Raw genomic sequence first — 19,356 nt, forward strand, 5'->3', positions numbered from 1 at the left:
ATATATATACGAATATACTTTATCGCTTCTCCTTTAGTGCAAAACTGCAAACAAGGATATAACGATTTTAAAAGGGTAATTTAAAATACCCAATTTCAATTATGTAAAAAAATATTTTTTCGCGTGCGCTATAAATTTTAAATTAAACAGTAAACTATCATATTTACTCGATAAGATTAACTTAAGAACTGTAAAAAAATTGGTGGGACATAGCAGCTATAAATAGCCTGTTTCTTTGGATATAATTTGTTTCTACACCATTTCAAAATTCAGAGTCTTCGAGATACTTTTTAAACCATCGTTGCCCCACTCTCCCCATTTAACTGGAAGTAAAAGTTTCAACCCAATGAGGGCTACTAGTATCATGAGCACAGCTGTGAAAGTCCTGAATGTTTATCAGAGTGATGAGGTATGAATAACTTCCATAAATAGATATACTCGCATTTATACGTCTTGAAGAACTTCTACTGATGCAAAATGCATATAATGCCTGCATATGCGTTTGTTTCAACCGAAGGGAATGTCATATTTGAACCATCGGCACAAGTTCTTGCGAACATAACAAGCGAGGTCCACCGTTCTTTTTCCTATACATATGTATACATATATTTAAAGTCTATATGCATACATATGTATGAAGGCACGCAGTTTTTCTTGTATACACTATACCACGCCTTGTAACAAAAAAAAACTATAGCATACCATTGAACTATAATTTAGCCATTTCTTGTTTAAATCCGAGGGGGAAAATATAAGACCGACAATAGTATGTTCATTTACGTATCAGAGCCTTGTTTAAAAAAGCAGGCACCATGTCATTTATATCAATGCTCCACAACCAGGAATCTTACGTCATACGTCACGACATGAGCGACATAGATATTTGCACTTGTATTGGCCACATTGGCAATGGAATAAGATATACATACGTCTGTATGGGGAACCAAACCTTCAAGCAAGAACACATTATTCTTATACACACTAATATATTGATTCTGGCTACCGTTGATGATATCAGTCAATCTTAAGATTTTTAAACAGGCGAATGGAGTAGGTGTGTATGATTGGATACGCTTACAATAGCATGATATCACTCCAGTGTTCTGATTTGATCATATTAAATGATATTTTCAATTATGTTTAATGTTTAACTTTTTTGTTGGTATACATACACAATTAGTAATTTCTTTAATTGTACACGACTCAAGTAATAACGCCGCGAAATGTAGCTAAATAATTAATCTAAATGCTGACACTCCACTCCGCCTTATTTTTCAGCAATATTTATACTCGACAGATTCAGGTATCGATACATCGAAACGATTCACTATCGAATCATTTTCGATCCACCGCAAGCTTAGTATCGATATATTTGCAGAGTACACTAGCAAAATAAAACTTAAGTGTTAAAATGCTTCACCTAGATTTTTTTGAAGAACTGACTGACCTCTGCGGCCTTAGAACCCAACGGTCTGCTGCTTCGACTGGACGGCAGCGCTATTTGTAGATGTGAGCGGTTTTTAAGAGTTTCTGACTGCCTGCTATCTGCAGCTCAGCTGTTTGTCTTGGTTATCGCAGATATCAAACTTAGCATTTGTTTGATTTTGTTACGTTAGCACTGCGGCGTCCATCTATTTGTGCGATAAGCAGCATGAACACTTCCATACACTCGCGGGTAATGTTTGTATATATTTCTCGTTTACAAAGTTAAACATTTTTCTATAGAAAATGTATGTAGCAATCATCGCACAATCTTAGTTTTTCGTCAAGAAGATCTTACCAATCGAAGCCCTAAGAAATTTACCTATTTCTTGAAACCCAACTTAGTATAATTTTTGTGAATTCTTTATTTAATATTTTTCTTTCGATAGTTAACATACATATTTCAATCTGTTGAGACTGAACAACTTGATATTTATGTTACATCTTCTAAGTATAGCACAGCTTTAGGCACAATAAACAATTTCTTATGACGTAACCGAATTGATTACGTTAAATCAAAGTGACGACACAGATGAAGCGGCTTGTTGCATTCAATTGTTTAGTGATGCCCAATTAAATATTTACATATACCAGGGCTCCACAGCAGTCAAAAAGTGTCCATTCAGAGTGAGTTTCTTTTATAAATCAATATACATTTTAGACAATTTAGCGATACATGTTTTTCTATTTATGTATATAAGTGTTATTAGATATGCACAAGACCACATCTTTAAAATAATAATAATTTTAAATATTTTATTTATCTTGTACAATTTAGGTAATTTAATTAGCTTTCATTTAATGTGTATAGCGAACCTATGGCGCCTCATAGCTCCACCAAGCCTGTTGCACTAGTTGGTGCCCCTAACGGCGATTAGTAAAACATCTGATTTGCGACATAATATGTAATTTGAATTTACATAACAAAAAATTAATTCAGCAAGTTAATTTCGATGAGCGCCGTTATCCGCGGCTGTGTTCGTGCAGAGGCCGCGTGGAAAACGAAATTTAAAAATGGAAGGCAAAACGCAAAAAACACTCTTAAGACGCCTTCAGGAGGTCAGTGCAGATTAAAACAGGACCCTAAGATGTTGCCCACAAAGAGTAATACCACAACAGGGTGAATCTGCAAAACAGTGGAAATGCTGGTGACAATCCAATCAAGAATGTTACATAGATTGAGGGTGACCTTAGAAATCTACGGTCACACCACTAGGAATACGATATGGTGACTAGTGAAAATCTTAGCGTCTGAGTACTACGCTTTCAAGATGCAAGGTTTGAGTCCTCACTAACTTTCGAAAACACGGCTCTATAGGTAATTCTCGAAAAATTGGTGAATAAATTGAAAAGTCAAACTGGTGGTTTTTCCGCGTTGTAATTTAAAAATCAGTTAGTTTTGTTATATCTGGTGATTTTAAAAAATAAATCGGGTTATTTATATTCATAAACATATTGTTTTCAGGATGTCCGTGTATTGGGGTGATTGTTCTTGAAACTAAAAGAATTCCTTTGAAATTGCGATTCCGAATTTTAGCAATTGAAGAAAGCTCTAATCAATTGTCTCTTTGTAATATTTTATAAGTATGGTGCTTAATTTATAAATATGGTAAGAAATAGTTAAAATCGACTTTCCTTAATGATTCCTTATTAAATATTGGTTACCGCTCGTACTAAAATGTTTCACTGTAGTCATGGATTTTAATGAGTTCTAGTGACAGATCTAGATCTAGGTAAATAAATATCACAGTATAAATATTTATTTTTATTCAAAAAATATCGATATATTCAAATATTTCTTACATCCCTATTTTCCACCTCTAATTCGTGCGTGCGTATGGGTGTTCTGTTCGGCTTTCGATTGTGAATTTTGAACGGCGATTTGTGGTTACACACTTAATAATAAGCATTCTGTACAACGAAAAAATATATATTTTACATAAGAGAACCTTTTTATATCAAAGTATTTTCAAAGAGAATTCGGTGGTACATCAAAGTTTGCGCATAAAATATGAGATACAGTGCCCTATAGTGAAGCGTCCATTTCCAGCATTGCCAGGTGAAAGTGGAGTGTATAGACTATTTCATGGGTTTAGTATTTTTTATTCTGCATATTAGTATACACAACCGTATAGTATTTTTACACCCTTTCGTATAGTAACATACAGTTTCCACAAACGATCGCAGTAAATGTTTGTACATATGTACATATACATAACATATCAATAGATCAACTTATACGGGCAGAATTAATAGTTATCTCTGACTCCAAATCTAATCCTGCCATTGCTAGCTAGAATCTATCAGGAGAGATAATTACAATTTTAAGGAGATGTGTAACCTAAATGTATCTTATTATTCTTGACAGTACTAAAATTTTAAATTTTGCAGGTAAATTTGGCTTCGCGGAAAGAATGCAACCTTAACTCGTTGCTGTCTACAATACAAATTTTATTTATATTGTTGATATTATTAAATTTCTGACCATATTATGGAATGTTCAGAGATTGTGGGCCCAACTATTTCTTTGGGCGTACGAGAATCTACATCTGAGGATCAGAAAACAGAACATGTCCTTCAAGCTGAAGATCATAACTGTGCTACTCGACTTTCTATTGATTTGGAGGACAATGTTGACCACCACGTGGCCAACAACTTTTCTGGGTTTCGCTGGAAGCGGGTTCTTAACCCAACAGGCCCACAGCCGCGACCTAGACATGGACATCGCGCGATAAATATCAAAGAGCTTATGGTCGTATTCGGCGGCGGGAACGAAGGAATTGTTGACGAGTTGCACGTATATAACACTGGTAACTAAGTTGAGACATTTGAAATTTTTTTTTAGAGATTTCGAGCGTTTACGTATATATATTTATGAGTATACAAAGTAATATTTAAGAAAGCTTCGTATCATGACATAAGGTGTTCCACAGAAATCACTTCCTAGCAGTCCACGTAGCGTACCAGGAGGGTGGGCGAAGGCGACTTATATATATACACTAAAATATGAAAATCTACAGTAATCGTCCGATGGTTGCGAGTGACAATCAATCGAGAGGTATTGCAAAAACAAAGAGGATTGCATACCAAGAATTTATTAAAATCAATTTGTTTGAAAGAAAGAGTGGTGAAAGTGTAAAAGTGAAAATTTGGAAAAGTTAATCTGTTAGGGCCGGTGGGGATGTATACCCTCCGCTATTCTTACTTAAGATACGCATCGAATGACACCTCAATTGTCAAAATGGGATGGTCCGTTCAAAAATAATACGCAAAACAAGATTTTGGGGGACTTCTTAAAATGAGAAAATAATTCTGTCAGTGATGTTTTAGAATCCTGAAAATTTTACATGATGTTAAACAGCTCAATATAAGAAACATTAGTTCTTGCAACTTTGGAAAAATTAACAAGCTTGTAGAAAACAGCTAAATTTTTATACAAGCGTAACTTGAACTACTAAAGCTACAGGCTTGTGCTATATGTCGCTAGAAAGGTATTTTGAAATACTATTTAGGTCTTTCGAACATGATTTGTCTAAATACCACCGATTAAAAAAAATTGATTTTATTTATTATTTTATTTTAGCTCTTGAGTTTTCTCAATTTTTGATGTACGACACATTGCTGTCAAAAGTACCGCTTGAAAGTTATTAATAAAAAAAATGGCCAAATTATCAGTTCAGATCGTTGCCTGATTTCGAACATGATTTCTCTAATTACTACCGATGTCGGGCTAGGCCTTAAACTCTATATCCATTGACATTCCTTAAAGTTTTACATGAGTTACATTTTTTTTATTTAACGAAAATGACCCACATGTTCTAGTTCTGAACCTATAAAATCATTTAAATTGTTATTAACGGTTTCCCATAAGAAACTTGAATTCTATGATTTTTGTGAAAGTAGCTATTGAGCTAACTGCAACTTAACTTCCTTTCTTGTTGTTTTTAAAATCAATCATATAATTGTATATGATTGATTTTAAAAACAACAAGAAAGGAAGTTAAGTTGCAGTTATAAGAAATAATCAACTTTGGTGAAACCATGTGAAATTTTTAAGGCTTGTTTGTGACTTCAGTGATATATTAAAAAATATTTCATTCTTTTTTCAGATCATTTTTTGACATCTATATGTTAGAGTAGTCAAAAAGCCTCAAAGCTTTAATTTGTTTCGTATTATTTTCCCACCAATTTTCCGATCGTTCCTATAACACCTATTTGATACAGTCATCCGATTTTGGTAAAATTGGATACGGAATTCAGAACCAATAAAAAATTGTTATTTCCAAGCTTAAAAGGTTATATGTCAAAAAGCACTAAAGCTATAATTTGTTTCCTACAATTTTCTCACCAATTTTCCGATCGATCCTATGACAGTTATATGATATAGTCGTCAGATTTTGATTAAACTTAATTCGAAATTCAAAACCAATTAAAAAATGTTATTTCCAAGCGTAGAAGGTTATATTTAAAAAAACACCAAAGATATCATTTTTTTTTTAATTTTTTCCCGATAGTTCCTATGGGAGCTATAAGATATAGTTGTCAGATTCGGGTGGTTCCGTTTTATATACTACCTGTAATAGAAAGAAGACTTTTGGGAAAGATTCAGCCCGATACCTTTAAAACTGAGAGACTAGTTTGCGTAGAAACGAACGGACGGACATGGCTAGATCGACTCGTCTAGTGACGCTGATCAAGAATATACGTATATACTTTATGGGGCCGGAAACGTCTCCTTCACTGCGTTGCAAACTTCTGACTTAAATCATTATACATTTGTTACATTCGGCACGCTTCATTTAAATCGAACAACTAAGCATAGGCATAATTAATTGCAGCGTGCCGAATTTCAAAAATGTAGAAAGTGTATTTTCAAGGGTAAATACAACTACTACCGGCCCCAACAGATTAGATTAATTAATTATTAATTTACACTTTTACCGCTTTTTGACCCAAACTTTTCTTGGCATGCAAACCTTTTATTTTTTGCATTTCCTTTCGATTGATGTATCACTCGATACAATCGGACAATTACTGTAAATTTTAATTTTTTCGTGTATATATAGAAGTCGCCTTCGCCACCATTCTGGTGAGCTTCGTCACTACGTAGTCTGCCGTCCACAGTGATTCGCCCAAAACCTTCTTAGCTACAATTTTTATACCCTTGCAGAGGGTAAAATGATTTCCATTGGAATAATTGGAAAAAAAGTTTTAAAAATGATATACTTGATTTTTTTCATAGAAGCTGGAGCTTACTCTTAAAAATAGTACTTTATAATTAGTTCTGAATTTGGAATTAACTTTCATCAAAATCGGACGACTACGAACAATCGGAAAATTGGTGCCAAAATAATATGAAAAATTATATCTTAACATCTTAATTTCGAATTTAATTATTTTAAATAGTTCGACTATATTATATATATTCTATACATTTTAAGAATTTTAGGAATTAATTTAATAAAAACCGGACGACTCTAACATATAGCTGGTAAAGAAATGGTCGAAAAGCTAGCAAAAAATCCTTAAAAATTTAACAAGGTGTTACTGACGTTGATTTTTTCTTATAACTGTGGGGTATATAGAATTCGGCTTGCGGAAGTTAATTTCCTTTTTTGTAAATTAAAGAATCCACAATTGTAAATGTCGAATAGGCACAAGTTTGTTATTTTAATGCGCCACGCCATTTGACAAATTTCAAACATTTTTTTTTAAACTTTTTTATTCGTGGACATTTTTAAATTTGTCAATAATTGGATCAGGTATTGTATTGTGCTCTATTATATTTTTTTTTTATTCAATACCATCGGTACGCCAACAACTGTTTAAATTGTACTTTTTGTTTATTATATTCATTGGTTAGCTGATTATAGCGCTTGTTTTTTTATTCGTGCTTCATAAAATCTTATTCATGTCTCCAGCGTCTAGCCGATGCAATCATACGATGCATTTAAGAGTTTGGTTTTTTAACATGTATTTTTTTTTAAGCCGGCTTTTAGATACAATGTAAAATACATTGTCAAAACGATATTTTCTTTATATAAATTGAAACCTATTATCGCAAAGTTTAAATTTTGACAGCTATGAATTTTCCTTTATCTTTTACCTGTAGTTACAAATCAATGGTACGTGCCCGTGCTAAAAGGAGATGTACCAAACGGATGCGCTGCTTATGGATTTGTTGTGGAGGGTACTCGCATGTTTGTCTTCGGTGGAATGATCGAGTACGGAAAATATTCAAATGAGCTCTATGAACTACAGGCCACTAAATGGGAATGGAGGAAAATGTATCCTGAGTCACCGGATAGTGGGTTGTCACCATGTCCTCGATTGGGACACAGTTTTACCATGGTTGGTGAAAAAATATTTTTGTTTGGAGGACTAGCAAATGAATCAGATGACCCTAAAAATAATATTCCAAAGTATGTTAGACATTAATACGCCTAAATACATAGGACTGTCATAACATTTTCATAATATACTTTAGATACTTAAATGATTTGTATATATTGGATACTCGAGGAGTTCACAGTCATAACGGAAAATGGATAGTACCTAAAACCTATGGCGACAGTCCTCCTCCTAGGGAGTCGCACACAGGCATTTCGTTTGCCAGTAAGGGATCTGGAAATTTAAATCTCTTAATTTATGGAGGAATGAGTGGATGCCGCTTGGGAGATTTGTGGTTATTAGATACAGGTAATTTAGTAGCTGCCTCTATTTCTCTGAGTTTTATTTAATGTGTATCCACTTAAGACACAATGACATGGTCAAAACCAAGAACTTTTGGGCAGGCGCCGTTACCACGCTCATTACACAGTTCTACAATGATTGCAAACAAAATGTATGTGTTTGGTGGATGGGTTCCATTGGTAATAAATGATTCAAAGTCGACAACAGAGCGTGAATGGAAATGCACAAACACTCTTGCAGTACTTGACTTGGGTAAGTAAATATTTTAAATCATAAGTATACAGCCGTAAATCATTTTACAATATAGTACTATCTTTCCCCGCTGAGACTGGTCTGAAATAATTTTTAAAGAGTTGCTTTTCAACATGCGTATACAACAAGAAAATAAGCTAAATTCGTAAGGCGAACTTTCTATACCATTCCATTTAGGTCTTTGTATTATATTGTTATTATATATCCGATCTATGGCAGGTAAAGAAAAAATTTGGTACGATTTTTCTTAAATGTTTCTTTGTTAAGTTTTATTATGTCGATGGACCTAAAAAAAAGTTTGCCACAGACGTCTACAAACTCCTAACATTTTAAGAGCTCATCATTTTAATGGTAGAACTGGCAAGCATTTATCTTGTCATTACATATCGACTTACTAAAAAAGTTAACCACATCGAATGTGGCGCGTACAAATCAAAAACTGACGGTAGTGGCGACATCTAAAGGCATAATTATGATTTACTATTCTATACATTAAATATATTGATATTTACTTTCAGATACAATGACTTGGGACAATGTCACATTAGACACTGTAGAAGAAAATGTGCCGCGGGCTCGTGCTGGCCACTGTGCAGTTGGTATTCAAAGTCGTCTGTATGTTTGGTCAGGGCGGGATGGTTATCGCAAAGCATGGAACAACCAGGTTAGGGTGAGACATTCTGTTGCTGAACTTATTCTTATTTATAGGTTATGCCGTTTGCTTATATATACTTTAAAAAGTAAATTAGGTGTACTTTTAGGGAAAGGGAGACTCACTTAACTGTTCTAATATCTTGGTTGAAATTCTTTCTTCCCACAGGTTTGTTGTAAGGACCTATGGTATTTGGAGGTCTCTAAGCCACTGTATGCAGTTAAAGTTGCTCTAGTTCGTGCTTCTACTCATGCACTTGAGCTCTCATGGACTGCAACCACTTTTGCAGCTGCATACGTTTTGCAGATCCAGAAAATCGATCAGCCACCAACTGCAATTTCGAAACCGTTAAACCAGAACAGTCTGCATCAAGGCACAGCAGCCCCTGCTGAAACTTCTGCCACTGTGACGGAAAATTGTTCTGAAAGTGCCTTGACTTTTGGAGTCGAAGCAACTTCTACAGCGTTAAAGTTGGAAAAAAATACGACGCAAGCGAGTGGTCCGCCCGAAACCAACATTCAACCATCTGTTAATGACTTGTTACAATCAATTTCTCCTCCTTCATCGCCAATATCACGAGTCCATAAAAAAACAAGTGCCTCAGTGGGCGGAAGTTCACTTTCCATATCAGCCACTTCAGCGCATCCCCAAAAATCTGTAATCAGTAGTACTGCCGTAGTTGCCGGTAACAACACCACAACCAATAGTAGCGCTGTTTCTAACATATTACAAAAGTTTCGACCAGCTCTTTCGAGCGTAAGATCATCTACTACAACAACGATAGCTGGCGGTTTCAGTGTAGCTGACCCTCTGGCTATGCGAGTACCAAGTACGATGGCGAACGTCGTCCTTAGCTCCGTAGCCTCAAGTAGTGCATTGCGTATTGTCCCTAGCGTAACTGCTTCCCAAGCAGTACGCCTAGCTTCCGCTCATCAGAGCAGCAACAGCGGAAGCGGCAGTGTAGTCAATATATTAAAAACCGTGCCAAGTGCGGCTGCACAATCTCAGCCTACCGCACAAGCCACCACGTCCATTGGTACAAAGCAATACTTCATTCAAAAGCCGCTTACACTTGCTCCGAATGTTCAGCTGCAATTTGTGAAGACCAGCAGTGGTGGAATGACTGTTCAAACGCTGCCCAAAGTTAGCTTTAACGCACCAAAGGGAAATACCTCTCATGGTATTTCAATTACAAACCCACAGTCCGCATCTGGTACTAATCAAATTCAGGTGAGTATGTATTATTAACGTAAATTTGAGATTTGTTTGGGATTTTCAAGATCATACTCTCAGCCCATATTTTAATGCATAACGTGAAGAAATAGTTGAATAGTTTATTGGTTAAAATGTTCTTTGTTATCATTTTAAAGTCAAATACATGATTTTTTATTATTAAAAATTACAAAAATATTCGTTAAAGAAAAAATCGACGTCAGTACCTGCAGATTTAGGCACAGAAATAGTGTGTTAAATTTCAGAATGATCGGTACATAAGATTTCAAAGGACAATGTTCATCGTCTTAAAAAAAATTTACGATAGAAAGTTTTAGACGCTAGAAAACTGGCCAGGACCGCTGTCGTGCAAATTGTCCTATCTGTTTCATTAAATTTCAACACAACATTCTTGAAGTATACATTAATAAAAATAAAAAAAAATAAAAAAAATGCGCGGCGGACAGATTTAAGCGTTATGAGCGTTTAGGGGCGTTAAAGTGGGCGCGGCAAACTTTTTGTTGTCAATCGATATGTATTAAATAGACCAATACATGGACAGTAAACCTTTACACCACGAGTAACGGCTTTATAACAAAACTTAAAAATAAATAAGTACGAAAGAAATTAAAATTTTTTGTTATAATAGTTGTCCTTATATACATTTCTAATTCTTCCAGGGATCGACATTGCCTGGAAATCAACTCCAGAAACCTATTGTATCTGGCAACGTTCTGAAATTGGTATCGCCACATACAATGGCTAGTGGTAAACTGATTATGAAGAATTCAAACATTTTACAAATGGGCAAGGTCACCCCGAATGTAATGGGAGGAAAACCAGCTTTTGTCATAACAAATAAACAGGGAGCGCAATTAGGTAACCAGCAGATCATAATTGTAACGACTGGTGGCAGTATGCGAAACGTTCCAGCCAACACGATTATGACTAGTGCTGGCGGTCCTACATCAGGGACAAATATTGTTAGTATAGTTAGCTCAACGTCGACAACGGCCACTCCGTTGCAGGCAATAGGAGGGCAAAGAACTGTAATATCCAACCAAAGTGGGGTAAAGATGGTGCGAAATATATCAACAGTGCAAGCATCGACTTCAGTAGCTGTTGGGCAGAAACCAAGCGGCACTCCCATTCATCAAAAAACTGCCCTGTTTATTGGAGGTAAAGCGGTTACTGTTATGAGCACTAATGCAAGTATGGCTACTTCTGGAAGCATATCAAATAAAGTAATGGTTCTCCCAGGAACAAGCTCAACTAACACTCCTGCTTCTTCTGCTGCTCTAAGTAACAGAAAAAGTTTTGTTTTTAATGCCGGAGGTAGTCATCGTGCTGTCACCTTAGCAACTAAAAGCGTGAATGCAAAGCTTACACCACCAGCACAATCACTAAAAGATAGCGTATCGGAAACTTATATCCCAGTCACTACTATAAAAGACACCGATCCAATGGATGATATTATCGAGCAGTTGGATGGAGCCGGAGATCTCCGAAAACTTTCTGGAAGTGAAGCTCAACACGGATCGGGAGAGGAAGAAAATATTAATGACAACGCCACGTCATCATCAGTCTCTGCGTCAATATCTACTGGGGGTGACATGACAGGACTATCGGGAACTCAAAATACTATAACTGGGGAACAATCTGTTGATATTGTTGAAGATGTTTCCGGCGTGAGCAGCACAACGGGTGTAAGGGACACGGAAAACACAGGGTGTAAAACAATAGAAACATCCAGCATATCCAAAAAGCAAATTGATAAGATGGAGTCTATGGTAAGTTTTATGTATGTAATAACATTTTATTTTCTTTTAAAAATCAAAATCAAGGTTAATACGTCTTTCGATGACCAATAATGTTTGATTAAACGATTAAATTTTATTAAATTTGTGGTAAAATTAAACAAGGCGGGGGATGCCAGGTCGATATGGAAAATGTAAGGAACAAGAGAGACGCTTTTAGTCGAGTGCCGTCACTATCAAATAGCCGCTTCCTAGAAAAAGGGCGTCGTATGCGAGAACGTAATCTTTAAAGGGATATTAGCAAAATTACAGAACAAGCTTACAGTGTTTAATCTTTGGCTATATTTTTGTTAAGTATTTCATATTTTGTATTCGTACTGTTTTTAAATTTTAATTGGAAATTTGGTTTATTGCCACTGAATTTATTACAAATTTATTCACTATTATTGAGTTAAGCGAGCGCTTTCTTCGTTACCATTAATTCTCTTAGAGGAGGCAAACTGTCAATCTTTTCCTAAATGAAGTATGATAAAGAACTTACAATTTTTTTAGCGGCAATAATACTAAAATGTTGGATTGCCGTGGCTAGCTCTAGTTCTTGTTTAAGTTTCTCTAAAGATTTTAAATCATTTTCAGGTTAAGTCAATACCAATTCCCGATGATCGCCAACAGCCTACAACTTCGGAGACTGAAGCTGCCACCATATTGACCACAATAAAATCTGCTGAGGTATTAGTGATGGGAAATACGAAAACAAACAAGGACTCTTTCGATACAACTGATGAAATTTGTAGTGAAGATGAGAAGTTTAAGCAAGGAACAGGATCCGTGAAGCTAGCGCCCAAGAATCCACACCAATATCAAAATGGTTTGTTCCTACATAACTAGAAATGTATATAATTAGAAACTCAAAAAAATTTTCAATTTAGTCGATGGTTCACACTTAGAGGCTCTGGCTTCAGCTGCAGTCTTGCAAGCTGCGACGGCAGACGCCACAACAGTCGCAAACTCTGGCCTAGCAATGAAAGAGTTGATAGAACGATCTGGGTTTGAAACACATACCAAAATTAACAACGTTACTGAGAATCAATCCAATGTAAGTCTATCTACATAGTATCTAATAACATCGTTGTTTATACCCTTGCAGAGGGTATAATGATTTTAGTCAGAAGTTTGCAACGCAGTAAAGGAGACGTTTCCGACCCATAAAGTATATATATTCTGGATCAGCGTCACTAGACGAGTCGATCTAGCCATGTCCGTCTGTCTGTCAATTTCTACGCAAACTAGTCTCTCAGTTTTTAAGCTATCGGGCTGAAACTTTCCCAAAAGTCTTATTTCTATTGGAGGTAAGTCGGAACCAGCCGGATCGGAAAACTATTTCTTATAGCTCCCATAGGAACTATCGGGGGAAAAAATTTAAAAAAAAAAATATCTTTGGTGTTATTTAACATATATACTCCTACGCTTGGATATAATTTGTTTTAATTGCTTCTTACTAACTAATGGTAAAATAATATTACAAAATTATGTCTTGGGTGTTTTTTAAAATATAACCTCCTACGCTTGGAAATAACATTTTTCAACTAATTTTGAATTTCAAATTAAATTTTATCAAGATCAGACGATTGTATCATATAGCTGCCATAGAAACAATCGGAAAATTAGTCGGAAAATATGAAAAAAATTATATCTTTGTTGTTTTTTTAACATATAACCTTCTAACCTTGGAAATAACAATTTTTAATTTGTTCTAAATTTTGAATTTAATTTTATCAAAATCGGACGATTTTATCATATAGCTGTCATAGGAAAGATCCGAAAATGGTTGGGAAAAAAAATATGAAACAAATTAAAGCTTCGGTATTTTTTGACATATTATTCTATAATATTGGGAATATAATTCTTTATATTTTTAAGAATTTCGAATTAAAATTAATAAAAATGGGACGACTCTAACATATAGCTGTCAAAGAAAAGGGTAAGAGAAATATTGAAATAATTTTTTTTTAATATCACTGAAGCCTTTTATATCCCTAAAACGTTACTAAAGTTAATTATTTTTTATAACTGCAAGGTATACCAACTTCGGCTTGCGAAAGTTAACTTCCTTTCTTGTAAAAGTTAATTATGGTATTATACAATTGGGGTAAGAAATATACAAAAGGTAAACCCATTAATTTAGCATTAACTTTGACGTATGAAAAAAATGAAGATTAGAAAATATTAAATTGTATATAACATTAAATGGTAGAGGAGAGATTTGTTTATTGGAACGATCTGTAATTTGAGAAACTCGATTTTATTACATATTTTTCAGCACAAATAATGTTATTAGTATCCAATATCCGATCCGGATTGTTCCGGTTTATGTACTACCTGCAAAGTTTTGGGAAGGATCCATCCTTGTCGACTCGTCTGGTGATGCTGATCAAGAATATATGTCATAAATGAATCATGAAAGTTAACGAACACATAATAAGTCATGTACGTTTTTAGTTGCGGTTCGGGATAGCAAAATTATTGTGATTAAAGGACTTACAAGCTGATTTGCTGAAGTTGCTGTATTGTATAGCTATTTAGTTTCCTCGTATGTGGACCAGCATTTTATTTTGTTTCCTAAAGATTATGTGATCTATACAACATTGAACTGATTTGAATTTAACGTCTAATTTACTTATTAAATTTGTTTATTTTATAGATTCAATCCAACTCAGTGGTTGTCGCTGTACCAAACACGCCGCAAAATGAGAACCAAAAATGGCATACAGTGGGCGTTTTTAAGGATCTCTCACATACGGTCACTAGCTATATTGATTCGAATTGCATAAGTGATTCCCTTCTTGACGGTATCGATGTGGATAATCTTCCAGATTTCTCCAAATTTCCACGCACGAATTTGGATCCTGGAACGGCTTATCGCTTTCGTCTCAGTGCCATCAACACATGTGGTAGAGGAGAGTGGGGAGAGGTTTGTAAATCAATCATTTTATTCCTGACGCATTGATTCTAAATGTTTTAGACTGTGCTAAGACTTTATGACGCACTAGAAGACTTAGTGAGTGCAACGCAGAGTTATAGCCGCAAAATTAAAAATCTGTTGCGATGGACCGATAAGAATGAGTAATTTATCACTTTAAAGTAATCTCAGATGAACACTCCCTTAAGATATTGAATTAGTTTGGAAAGAAGTAGTTGAACAGTAAAACTTAATGTTATATAATTAATGCTGTGTGGTTTGGCTGGTAGGTATGAACGAAGGTACGAACGAAGTATATTAAAAATTGAAAGTCCCGTATCTTGAGATGCTCCTGGTGTCACTCGCCTCTGGTCGTTCGCCCCTTAAATGTCAAAACCTGTCGACAGCTCGCCGTTTCTGGCTGGTTCTCTGTAACTCTGTGTTTCGGTCCGTTGCTGCTTTCTTGCTTTATCCCCTTGTTCTTTGGCGAAGACTTTTCACTGCTGATCCTCTTGTGGAATGTGGTAGGTAGGGGCGTCGTCCCGCTGCTGACAAGTGGCATTTCATCTCTTGTCCATGGCAAAGAGCAAAGTCTGTTGCACTCCGCCCTCCTACGCTTGGAAATATAATTTTTTAATTAGTTTTGAATTTTGAATTTAATTTTATGAAAATCGGACGACTTTATCATATAGCTGTCATAGGAACGATCGGATAATTGGTGGGAAATAATGTGAAACGAATTCAATTTCATAAAATTATTGATTATTTTTTACAACTGCAAGGGTATACAAACTTGGGCTTGCCGAAGTTAACTTCCTTTCTTGTTTTTTTAATATTTCAAATTTGTTTCCATACAAATACATAGATACATACATACACACGATATATAAACTTTTTTTAGATTACAAATTCTGATGTCAAAATCTACAACTTATCAAAAAGAATTTAAGTTTTTCAATGCATTTGTTGCATACTTTAATCAACTAGGTTAAGGGGTAGGAACAAGATTTCATTTTCTAGACCTTCCTAAAGTACATATTTCTAATTTTTAGAAAACTAACAAAAGCTACTTAAATTTTAAGTTATGTTACGTTTGGATTCCTCTGTGAACATTAGGATATTCGTGTCCTATCCAGCTCGTTCCAGCTCATATACTATCTGCAAAGATAGTAGCGATAGTTTTTAAACTGATAAACTCGTTTGTCTAAGAACTCAGAATAAAAGAATACTTAAGCATTGTAAAGATAAAATCGTTTTGATCAGAGCAGCAGTATAATGTTTATACCCGTTAGTCGTTGAGATACGAGATTCGTCGGATATGGAGCACCAAGCAGAAAGACGCGTTTCCGACCCCATAAAGTATATATATCCTTGATAATCGTGACTAGCCGAGTCGATTTTGCCACAACCACTTAACGTCCACAAACCGCCAAAAACTGTGGCGGTCACAGTTGTCATGTTAAAAAATGTTAGGTGAAATGTATTAGCCTTATCAATACCTATCGATTAACTTTAAAAAAGTTTTCCACGCCCACTCAGAACGCAATTGCTCAGAACGCTTAAATCTGTCTGCCGGATGGTGGCGCTTTACCATATTACCACATTTCCATGCCAATATATCCTTTTTTGTTCTCTTAAGCTGAGCCGACTATAGCATTCTTCCATGTTAAATATAAAAATGTTATATTACTTTTTCATTCCGAATGCTGGTGTATGGTATATTATATCAGTCGAGTAGTATGAACCGATCTTTTAAAGTATATATTTGTTATGTCCAGAATCACTATCCGCGCCATTTAGGTATGTCACTCTACGACCGTAACGAAAAACTTGTATAGCGCCCGCATTTTTAATGATGAGCATTTAAGAGCCTGAAAATTGAATGAGACATGGAGATTCCAGCTCAAAGCAAGTTTGTTTTGGATGAATGCCAAGCCCACCCTGTTTATTTTATTTGTAACCGTCTGTCTGTCTGTCCTTCTGTCCGTATGAACTACGGAAACTATAAAAGCTAGAACAGTCGGACTTAGCATGCAGATTCCTGGGCTTCCGCAGCGCAAGTTTGTTTTAGCGGGGTTCCACGCGCACAACGTCCACAATCTAAAGCGCCTACAGTTTTTATGATTAAAAAAATGTTAACTGAAATGTATTCGTCCCATCAACACCTGTCGGCTCACCCAAAAAACAATTTGCCACGCCCACAGACCGTCCAAAATTGATATCTGATAGTCGACGTGTATATCCTTGGCTGACGGCTGACTTACTAAAAACTTCTCAAATAATAAAGAGGTTGCTCAAACTAAACAAATATTTTTAAATTATATTTAACATCTTTTTATATCCGATTTAAAAAAAAAAAACTCTTTTTTCTAAAGACGTCTTAGGAGAAGCGTAGTTACCATAATATCAGATCAAATAGTCTCAAAATTTGTTTTCTCTTTATTTGCCGTAGATATCAAGTTTTAAAACTTGTTTACCAGGCTTTCCGGGTGCCCCGTCGGCCATTAAGATTTCGAAGGATGTTAAGGAGGGCGCCCACTTAACATGGGAACCACCGCCAGCTCAAAAAACTAAGGAGATAATTGAATATTCAGTATACCTCGCAGTAAAACCTACTGCCAAGGATAAGGCATTGTCCACTCCTCAGTTGGCTTTTGTTCGGGTGTATGTCGGTGGCGCAAATCAATGCACGGTGCCTAACGCTTCACTGTCCAACGCACATGTAGATTGCTCAAACAAACCAGCAATTATTTTTCGGATTGCTGCTCGAAATCAAAAGGGCTATGGACCAGCTACTCAAGTTAGATGGCTGCAGGGTAAGGCCTCATTAAATTACAATTTTAAAGTGTTTGACTTGTGTGTTACTTCAATTTTTTTACAGATCCCGCAACCGCGAAACTGCAAGCACCCTCAAGTACACCAAATCTAAAACGAGTACAGGAGAAAACAACTGTTGGAGCCAGCAGCGCAGCCAATTCCTTTTGTTCGCCAAACAAGCGTGGACGCAACGGATTGCATGAATAACCGACCGATTAAGTATAGATTTAGATTTATATAGAAGTATAGCAATAATGGGATAATGTAAGCTCGATAATAATATTTAAATAATTACAGCTTCCCAGTAATGAAAAATAGATAGTTGGGCTCTATGCTGTATTCAAAGAGATTTACAACGATACTTGATTATTGATTGCAATTAATTAAGTGTTCTAAGAGTTGACAAGAAATTATGCATGTACATTAGGGCTGTTTGGCTATAACTATAACATTGAAATATAATTATTTATTGACAATTTTACATGAAACTTAAAAGATAAAAAAGCGACTTAAATACGTTTAATGAAGAATTTGTCCTCCGGAAAACAATAAATATATTATGAAACATCAGTTTTCTTTTAATTGAATGATTTACTACTTAGAGCTTCGTCAACCCTTATGTACATGCTGAACTACTGTAAAATGCTACGTGAAAAATTCCCATAAATTTTACCTTCAAAAAATGAGTTGTATCATACTTGTTAGATGGGATGACAAATTCAATTTCAACGTTTTAATTATTCGTGCATCGAACATGGCGAATGACACTAAAAAAGTATGACTTTTGCCGTAAAGAACGAAAATACACATTTGGGAAGTTTCGAAATTAAAAGGTTAACGTGACTAATATGGATTTCTGAAGAGAAACTTTTAGAACCCTGTATAGGACTCAATAGTCTTCTTCAGAAAGTTTAATGTTTTAGAGAAATATTCTATAAATTTCATCCCTGATGTATAATGGTGGTTGGTATGTTAAAAACTCAGGAAAAGATGTCTCTAAAGCAGTGGTTAGATATTCGCAGGCCTTACATTTTGGGCTAGTTCTTTTCTTCTTGAGATAGCAGAGCTGTTAATGACAACTCGGCCAAACTGCATCTCCATGTCATTGTCAGTAATATATTTACGTATGTGTTTATTTATAGACCAAGAGTGCATTTTACTATTGTACTTTGCACGATAAATTTAAAAAGGGGATTAAATCGATTTAGAAGAATAAATAAAGATTTATTAATTTACAAACAAATTTACCTTATTGTTGGACACAGCCTCAGAGCCTCCCAGACGTATAACATCCAATTTGGAAAATACAGCATTCTGGATTTCGATCTCTTTTAATGAATTAACCCCAAAACGTGTGCTAAAATGCTGAACTTTCTATTGTTCAATACAGTAACCTGTTCTTTTGAGGCATTTCAATGTTCAGAGTCTTTTCACACTAAAAGTGCTTTGGGTAAAAAATAAAGAGACACATTGTAATTCTATTTTAAATTTGTTTTGCCACTTACTGGTCACTGAGACTGACAGGTTAGGGA

General features: G+C 35.3%; 3 protein-coding genes across 17 annotated transcripts in view; 1 reads left to right on the forward strand and 2 right to left on the reverse strand.

Moving 5' to 3' along the window:
• The window catches only part of LOC108035728 (plasma membrane calcium-transporting ATPase 1), a 37,950-nt gene extending 36,631 nt beyond the window's left edge, over positions 1 to 1,319 (reverse strand). For all 9 annotated transcript variants that reach the window (XR_006367455.2, XM_017111491.3, XM_017111510.3 and 6 more), the window contains exon 1: positions 1,173 to 1,319. The gene's annotated coding sequence lies outside the window, so the exon portion shown is untranslated. The remainder of the gene's footprint in view (positions 1 to 1,172) is intronic.
• Positions 1,320 to 3,307: 1,988 nt separating this feature from the next.
• LOC108035693 (host cell factor) lies at positions 3,308 to 18,394 on the forward strand. Of its 7 annotated transcripts, none has more exons than XM_017111431.3 (13): positions 3,308 to 3,818; positions 3,874 to 4,292; positions 7,595 to 7,904; positions 7,970 to 8,181; positions 8,239 to 8,427; positions 8,946 to 9,097; positions 9,248 to 10,309; positions 10,972 to 12,081; positions 12,685 to 12,916; positions 12,978 to 13,144; positions 14,750 to 15,019; positions 17,460 to 17,823; positions 17,889 to 18,394. In XM_017111431.3, exons 2-13 carry the CDS (start codon positions 3,974 to 3,976, stop codon positions 18,029 to 18,031), a joined length of 4,530 nt encoding a protein of 1,509 aa, XP_016966920.1. In that variant the 5' UTR covers positions 3,308 to 3,818; positions 3,874 to 3,973; the 3' UTR covers positions 18,032 to 18,394. The 7 variants fall into 7 exon arrangements, with proteins under 7 accessions (XP_016966920.1, XP_050742970.1, XP_016966912.1 ...); XM_050887013.1 differs by having other exon boundaries at positions 8,946 to 9,091; XM_017111423.3 differs by having other exon boundaries at positions 3,308 to 3,572.
• On the reverse strand, positions 15,241 to 19,318 carry LOC127010947 (uncharacterized). Its single transcript, XM_050887073.1, has 2 exons — positions 19,073 to 19,318; positions 15,241 to 15,618 (listed from the first exon to the last, which is right to left on the reverse strand). Exons 1-2 carry the CDS (start codon positions 19,135 to 19,137, stop codon positions 15,366 to 15,368), a joined length of 318 nt encoding a protein of 105 aa, XP_050743030.1. The 5' UTR covers positions 19,138 to 19,318; the 3' UTR covers positions 15,241 to 15,365.
• Positions 19,319 to 19,356: the final 38 nt, after the last annotated feature.

The sequence above is a fragment of the Drosophila biarmipes genome, chromosome 4, assembly GCF_025231255.1.
Source record: "Drosophila biarmipes strain raj3 chromosome 4, RU_DBia_V1.1, whole genome shotgun sequence".
NCBI classification, from domain to species: Eukaryota; Metazoa; Arthropoda; class Insecta; order Diptera; family Drosophilidae; genus Drosophila; species Drosophila biarmipes.